At 32.0% G+C, this 8,833-nt stretch overlaps 1 protein-coding gene across 1 annotated transcript in view; it reads left to right on the top strand.

Moving 5' to 3' along the window:
- Positions 1-8,833, top strand: part of LOC106474131 (cytohesin-1-like) — a gene marked incomplete at its 3' end in the record, with an annotated part of 26,483 nt that overhangs the window by 12,380 nt on the left and 5,270 nt on the right. The window contains exons 4-7 of the mRNA XM_013934821.2: positions 614-669; positions 5,123-5,189; positions 6,732-6,850; positions 7,299-7,379. Coding sequence (XP_013790275.2) covers positions 614-669; positions 5,123-5,189; positions 6,732-6,850; positions 7,299-7,379 — 323 coding nt within the window. The remainder of the gene's footprint in view (positions 1-613; positions 670-5,122; positions 5,190-6,731; positions 6,851-7,298; positions 7,380-8,833) is intronic.

Raw genomic sequence — 8,833 nt, 5'->3', positions numbered from 1 at the left:
AAAATGTTCTGGCCATTTAACAATTCTAGAGGATCGTAACCTACACATGATTACTTCTACTACACAAAATGTTCTGGCCATTTAACAATTCTAGAGGATCGTAACCTACACATGATTACTTCTACTACAGAAAATGTTCTGGCCATTTAACTGTTCTAGAGGATCGTAACCTACACATGATTACTTTTACGACACAAAATGTTCTGGCCATTTAACAATTCTAGAGGATCGTAACCTACACATGATTACTTTTACGCCACAAAATGTTCTGGCCATTTAACAATTCTAGAGGATCGTAACCTACTCATAATTACTTCTACTACAGAAAATGTTCTGGCTATTTAACAAATCTAGAGGATTGTAACCTACACGTGATTACTTCTACTACACAAAATGTTCTGGCCATTTAAGAATTCTAGGGGATCGTAACCTACACATGATTATTTCTGTTATCATAACTTCAGATGCTAAAAGACCTAATAGTTATTTGCAGAAATGTTTATGTCTACATAATGATGGGATACCTTAGGAAAACATTTTTGTTGAACTTCTAGGATTTGAAAACTATGTGTAGTGGATAAGGCTTTAGTAAACCATCATTACTTTATTTTAGGAACTTCGAGAGGAAATCGCAAATGTTGTTGAGACAATAGGGATTCAACAAGAAAGGTTTGAAAGAATAACTTTTCTTTTCTTGGTTTTGGGGTTGTTTTCCTCTTTTTTTTTGGAATGTATTGCGTTTGTCTTATTTGTAATCAGCTCATTGTATAATTATACACAACCTTTCTTGAGATGTCCTCATGCATTGACAAGTGCACATTCTAAAAGTGTATAATTTTTCCATTTTAACTAATATTTTAACATTACAGATCTGTTACTGAACTGATTCTAGAATAAAGGATGTCAAGTCTAAGATTTTCATTTTAACTAATATTTTAACATTACAGATCTGTTACTGAACTGATTCTAGAATGAAGGGTGTCAAGTCTAAGATTTTCATTTTAACTAATATTTTAACATTACAGATCTGTTACTGAACTGATTCTAGAATAAAGGATGTCAAGTCTAAGATTTTCATTTTAACTAATATTTTAACATTACAGATCTGTTACTGAACTGATTCTAGAATGAAGGATGTCAAGTCTAAGATTTTCATTTTAACTAATATTTTAATCCTACAGATTTGTTAAAGAACTGAATCTAGAATCATGTCTAAGAGAAGTATTAGGTCTTCCTAACACACCTGTGTCTCAATGAAGAATCATAGGTTAAAGCTAGGTTGATTAGTTAAAAATGAGGCTAGATCATTCAACTAGAGCAATTGAAAGGCAAAGCTTTATTATTTACTGTGTATATTTTATATCAATCAAATGTTAATGTAAAATTGGACTATTCCCTGTGTCTCTGGTATACTTGATGAACAGATATCTATGAGGCTGTGGTGATTATTCTACGTATGTGTGGCATAGTTGATGAACACATATCTATGAGGTTGTGGTGATTATTCTATGTATGTGTGGTATAGTTGTTGAACATATATCTATGAGGCTGTGGTGATTATTCTATGTATGTGTGGTATAGTTAATGAACAGATATCTATGAGGCTGTGTAATTATTCTACGTATATGTGGTATAGTTGATGAACAGACATCTATGAGGCTGTGGTGATTATTCTGTGTACGTGTGGTATAGTTGATGAACATATATTTATGAGGCTGTGGTGGTTATTCTTTGTATGTGTGGTATACTTGATGAACAGATATTTACGAGGCTGTTGTGATTAGAATAATCACAACAGTATTGTAAATATCTGTTCATCAAGTATACCACACATGTATAGAATAATCATTACAGTATCGTAAATATCTGTTCATCAACTATACCACACATACAAAGAATAATCGCCACAACCTCATAAAGATATGTTCATCAAGTATATCACATATACATAGAATAATCACCACAGCATCATAGATATCTGTTCATCAACTATACCACACATACATAGAATAATCACCACAGCCTCATAGATATCTGTTTGTCAAGTATACCACACATACATAGAATATGTATGTGTGGTATAGTTGGTGAACAGATATCTATGAGACTGTGATGATTATTTTATGTATGTGTGGTACAGTTGGTGAACAGATATTTACGATACTGTTGTGATTATTCTATATATGTGTGTGGTATACTTGATGAACAGATATTTACATACTGTTGTGATTATTCTATGTATGTGTGGTATAGTTGAAGAACAGATATCTATGAGGCTGTGGTGATTATTCTATGTATATGTGGCATTCTTGATTAACAGATATCTATGAGGCTGTGGTGATTATTCTATATATGTGTGGTATTATTGATGAACATATATTTACGATACTGTTGTGATTATTCTATGTATATGTGGTGTAGTTGATGAACAGATATTTATGAGGCTGTGATGATTATTCTTTGTATGTGTGGTATAGCTGAGGAACAGATATTTATGAGGCTGTGGTGATTATTCTGTATATGTGTGGTGTATTTCATGAACAGACATTTACAATACTTTGGTGAATATTCTATGTATGTGTGCTTTAGTTGATGAAAAGATATATACGATACTGTGGTGATTATTCTATATATGTGTGTGATATAGTTGATGAACAGATATTTACGATACTGTGGTGATTATTCTATATATGTGTGTGATATAGTTGATGAACAGATATTTATGATACTGTGGTGATTATTCTATATATGTGTGTGGTATAGTTGATGAACAGATATTTACGATACTGTGGTGATTATTCTATATATGTGTGTGGTATACTTGATGAACAGATATTTACGATACTGTTGTGATTATTCTATGTATGTGTGGTATAGTTGATGAACAGATATTTATGAGGCTGTGTGATTATTCAATGTATGTGTGGTATAGTTGATGAACAGATATTTATAATGATGTGGTGATTATTCTATGTATGGTATTGTTGATGAACAGATATCTATGAGGCTGTGGTGATTATTCTATGTGTGTGTGGTATAGTTGATGAACAGATATTTATGAGGCTGTGGTGATTATTCTATGTGTATGCGGTATACTTGATGGGCATTTTGGAGAACAAGGATGAAATTATTCGGGTCTTTTTACCTTATTTAAATGTGTCCCTGATCTCTTTGCTTCTTTTCAGTTGAAAGACTATTTAGAGCACTATCCTAAGAGTTGTTGAAGATGATGCTCATCTTCTTCAATGCTTATCTTGAAATGTGTGGATGATGGAACTACACATTCATTGTTTATCTTGGTATGTGTGAATGATGATGGTCATCCTTTCCATGCTTTTCTTGGGATGTGTGAATAATGAAGGTCATCTTTTCCATGCTTATCTTGGGATGTGTGAATGATGAAGGTCATCCTTTCCATGCTTATATTGAGATGTGTGAATGATGAAGTTCATCCTTTCCACGCTTATCTGGGATGTGTGAATGATGAAGGTCATCCTTTCCATGCTTATCTTGTGATGAGTGAATGATGAAGGTCATGCTTTCCATGCTCATCACGAGATGTGTGAATGATGAAGGTCACCCCTCCAATATTTATCTTTATATATACTAAGATACTTGTCTGTTCTCTCCACTACAGGGTGTTATACAAAAGTGTTTTTTTCTTCCTTATGCCTGTTGTTACTCACTGCCAATTATCACACATTAAATATGTAATTGTAGTAATACACACTAACAATTACTACATATTTAATATGTAATTGGATGACAAGAATGGTGACTGATATGGTATATTCAAAGCAATACACATGCCAGTAGAAAACAGAAAAAAATCAGATATCCTGTGGTCATGGCACCAAATTTCTCTCCTTCCTATCCACTCTGCGGTACATTCTAGTAAAAGTGAGTTAATCTTAGAGCAATGGGATAGGTCCACTTAATAACAGTACAACATTAACTCCTTATGCTCTCTGAACAACTTCTAAAGATGTTTAATAAAACTTAGTTAATGGTACAGGCTAAACTTAAAAAAAAGGACTTAAACTTCATTTACCAAACTGAAAGCTTGAGATTAAGAGATTATAGTATTAAAGCCCGAGATTATAGTATTAAATCCCGGGATTATAGTATTATATCCTGAAGGACACGGTTGTTATAACTTTGAGAAATCACCTGACCTACATTAAACGACACAGTTGTTATAACTTTGAGATATCGCCTGACCTATATTAAAGGATACAGTTGTTATAACTTTGAGATATCACCTGACCTACATTGAAGGACACAGTTGTTATAAATTTGCGATATCACCTGACCTACATTAAAGGATACAGTTGTTATAACTTTGAGATATCACCTGACCTACATTAAAGGACGCAGTTGTTATAACTTTGAGATATCACCTGACCTACATTGAAGGACACAATTGTTATAACTTTGAGATATCACCTGATCTACATTGAAGGACACAGTTGTTATAACTTTGAGATATCACCTGACCTACATTGAAGGACACGGTTCTCTATATTCTTACACAATGTGCAGTATTACAACAAAACTTTCATGAACAAAACAGGTGAAATCCCAGAAAATGACAAAGGAGCAGAGACAGTTAGAACAAAATAAACTTAATGACTTTCTTGACCATTTAAAAACTGTACATACTCAGTTTTGAAGGATACTACATTAAAACAAGATAGAAACACATGATAGATCTACATACCACATTGAACATGTTTTATTCATGACTGCTGAGCTATTCCATTGATAAGTTTTGTAAGCCAAAGCTTTAATATTTAATATGTTCTTGTGTTAGTTAATGAATCCTATAGAAATTAAAACTAAATAGGTACTATCATCTTGAAACATTTGATATATACTATTACACTTTATAATATCCTGTGTGAGTAAAGCACTTTTTTAATAAGTTAAACTTCAGGTTCATTTGAAAGTAAAAGAACCTTTCATAATAATGGTTGTGAAGAGTTAACAGTTTCACATTTTTATCTAATCAGAACTTTAACTACTGCACTTACGGTCACTTTCTATACACTAAACTTGTGCTTTTTTTGTTTTCTTTTATGTGCATACACTTAAATTTCTTTCTTCCAATTAATACTTACAGCAAAACAACAACGGAAGAAAAACACTTATCAATTGGGAAAAAGAAATTCAATATGGACCCTAAAAAGGTAAACAATAAATAATACATATATATCTATATTGCAAAAATAATGTAATCTATATTATGTCAATAGCAATACCAATATGTGTAATGGATATACCAGGATGTAACCTGTGTTGTGTTATTCATAACAAGTGTAACAGATGTAGCAGAATGTCATTTGTGTTATTAATAACAAGTGTGACAGATGCAACATAGTCAGTTCTCATAAAACATCGATGTTTTAATGAGAACTAAGTATGTTGAAGAGTGGAACAGAACAGTGATGTTTTATGAGAACTAAGTATGTTGAAGAGTGGGACATATGTTTTATGAGAACTAAGTATGTTGAAGAGTGGGACAGAACAGTCACTGTTCTGTCCCATTCTTCAACATACTTAGTTTTCATAAAACATCACTCTTATGTCCCACTCTTCAAAATGCTTAGTTCTCATAAAACCTCACTGTTCTGTCCCACTCTTCAACATACTTAGTTCTCATAAAACATCACTGTTCTGTCCCACTCTTCAAAATGCTTAGTTCTCATAAAACATCACTGTTCTGTCCCATTCTTCAACAAAAATAACAAGTGTAACAGATGTAGCAAGATGTGAAAAGGATGTAATCTGTGTTTTGTTACTAATAACAAGTGTAACAGATGTAGCAGGATGTACTCTGTGTCTTGTTGTTGATCACAAGTGTAACAGATGTAGCAGAATGTAATATGTGTTGTGTTAGTAATAACAAGTGTAACAGACATAGCAGGATGTACTCTGTATCTTGTTGTTGATCACAAGTGTAACAGATGTAGCAGAATGTAATATGTGTTATGTTAGTAATAACAAGTGTAACAGACATAGCAGGATGTGACAAGGATGTAATCTGCATTGGTGTGATTCATAATAAGTGTAATTGATACACGAAGCTGTACATGTTACTTAATCTGTGCTGTGTTATTAATAACACATGCACAGGAATTTGGGAAGTATGTAATTTGTTGTGTTGTTAATAACGTGTAACAGTATGTTAGAAGGATGTAATCTGTGTTGTGTTATTAATGATAAGTTTAATGGATGTAGCAGGTTGTAATCTATATTGTGTTCTTAATAACAAGCGTAACAGATGTAGGAGACAGTTATGTTGTTTACATTTGTATTTTACAGAGATATTTGGGTACTTTGTGTGAGCTCTCAATATTTAATATTCATATTTAATATTTAGGTAAACAAAATAAAAATTGCAAAAATTCATTACTACAACATATCAACAGGAATTTATTGAAAAATACTTGAAAGTGTTAAACGTTTGACGTACTTTTGTTAGAGTATACATTCACAGACATATATACATAATCAAACAAAAAATAACACCCCTAATTTGTACTGAAGTTTAGCAATGTTACTGTTTAGTTATTTAATATGTACTGAAGTTCAGCATTTCAGTGTTATTGTTTAGTTAGTATCATCTGGAAGAATTTATGTGTTTCTAATTTTTTGTATATACATATATAGAAATATATACACGCTTTCATACATTTGATAATATTATTATTACCAAATTCTTTCCCCAGGGAATTGAGTATCTAATAGCTCAAGGTCAACTTGATGATTCTCCTCAAGATATAGCTCGGTTTCTCTACAAAGGTGAAGGTTTAAGCAAAACTGCAGTAGGAGAGTATTTAGGAGAGAGGTGATTGTCAAACCTTACTATTCCTTTGTAAACTTCTTGTTTCGACAATAGTGGATGTAAACTTTATTTTATGTTATATTACTCCACATGATATTGTGTATTTACTTGCTATATAATTTTTATTTATTTTATTTTTTTGCTGTTGAAGTTAGTGAGACAAGTTTCCTAGGCTAATTTTATTCGGGCCCAAACAGCAAAATAATGTAAATAAAATAAATTATCTAGCCAGTCCTTAGCCATAGTGTACAGTCAGAAGCAAACTTATTTATCGAAACACATGTTAATTTCCAATAAGTTTATTAGCAAAACACTATTTCATAGGCTTCGTTCGAAACTATGCTATATCATAAAGTTTTAAAATTAAAAATGCCTTTTTAAATAGATTTGTCTGTAAAGTCAGAATTTACCTGAGGAAGATATAAGTCTGTGATATATTTTCGTTTTCCAGGGACGACTTCAATATCAAAGTACTGGATGCATTTATTGAACTCCATGATTTCGCAAACTTGATCCTTGTACAAGCACTCAGGTAATTTCTAATTATTAATTATTATTTTTACAATTAATAGATGAAAGTTTCTTAAAGAATCTGTATTGTTATTATAGCAGATTTTTAGGATTAGGAAAAGAGAATTATATCTCTCAATAACTTTGATATAACCGCTCATTTCGCTCTAAAATGTGATACCCCTTCCCCAGTGGTACAGCGGTGAATTTGAAGGCTAAAACCATATTTCGATACAAAACGTGGGCACAGGACAGATAGCCCAATGTGTAGCTTTGCGCTTAACAACAAACTAAAATCTGATAATTATTGTATTCAAATGAAATATTGATTTTTAATATACTTTTCCTAATTCTTGTATAAAATTTAAACAGTTAATCAAATAATTTCACAAAAAAACATCACCATTAAAAGTAGAAATCAAACCAGAAAATATAACTTGGGAAAGATAAAAGTTTGTATTATTTTTTTTTACATGTTTTACTTTCCTACTAATAAAACATAAGTATTTGTAACTTGGTTACTTATGAGAAATAAATAGTTTTGTTTTGTAATTAAGCACAAAGCTACACAATGGGCTATCTGTGCTCTGCCCACCACGGGTATCGAAACCCGGATTCTTGCGTTGTAAGTCCGCAGACATACCGCTGTGCCACTGGGGGGCAAAATATAAATAAATAGTTTATGTTTTATGTTAATGTATAAGTTAGATTCAAAAGATTTGGAACTTTTAAATTAAGCTATTATCAAAGTGAAAGTAACGGCTTTATTTTGTACTCATAAAATAATTTTGGTCCGGTGGTTAGGGCACTCATATTGTTATAACGATCTTTCTTTACGGATTCTTTTAAAATATGAGGTGAAAAATAATTCACCGTCGTCGGATCCAGTTCACTTAATCAGACGAAATCAGTTAATTTCCTCTTTTTAAACGTTTCGACTCTTTAAACTGTCGTAATTTGTTAGGTCTACGTTTACAAATGACATTTTTATCACTCTAACCATAGATAAAAGTAACACTCGATTGGAAGTCACGTGATTTTCGGCATGTGCAAGCGACCGCCATTGCTACGTGTTGAACTTTCAAAGCCTACCAGTCAAACTGTCAAATGGCAAGGCGATTTTACCTCACAACGTATGGCTGTTTTCCAATTCCATCTAAACTAGACGTTTGGATAATTTTGTTATTGATTTTAATAAATTTGTCAAGCCAAGATGATCTAAACTTGATTTTAACTTAGAAATATCAGACCTATCTGACCTGTCATATGAAGGATTTTAGCCTAGTGGGAAATCTTAAGATTAAAATCTGCTCTTTTTCATGTTTATATTATGTGTCACAGAAAAATATACATCTCAAATATTGTTGCCAAAGAACAAGAGGTAGCGCATCATGCCCTTTTCTTGAGAGTGGAGAAGAATGTCATTTATGTATCTGCACAAAACCTTCAACGTTTTTAATTAAGAAAATGTATGAT

The sequence above is a fragment of the Limulus polyphemus genome, unplaced genomic scaffold, assembly GCF_000517525.1.
Source record: "Limulus polyphemus unplaced genomic scaffold, Limulus_polyphemus-2.1.2 Scaffold6858, whole genome shotgun sequence".
NCBI lineage: Eukaryota > Metazoa > Arthropoda > Merostomata > Xiphosura > Limulidae > Limulus > Limulus polyphemus.
Note: the sequence above shows the minus strand (reverse complement) of the source record. Positions and strands in the feature narration are given on the sequence as shown.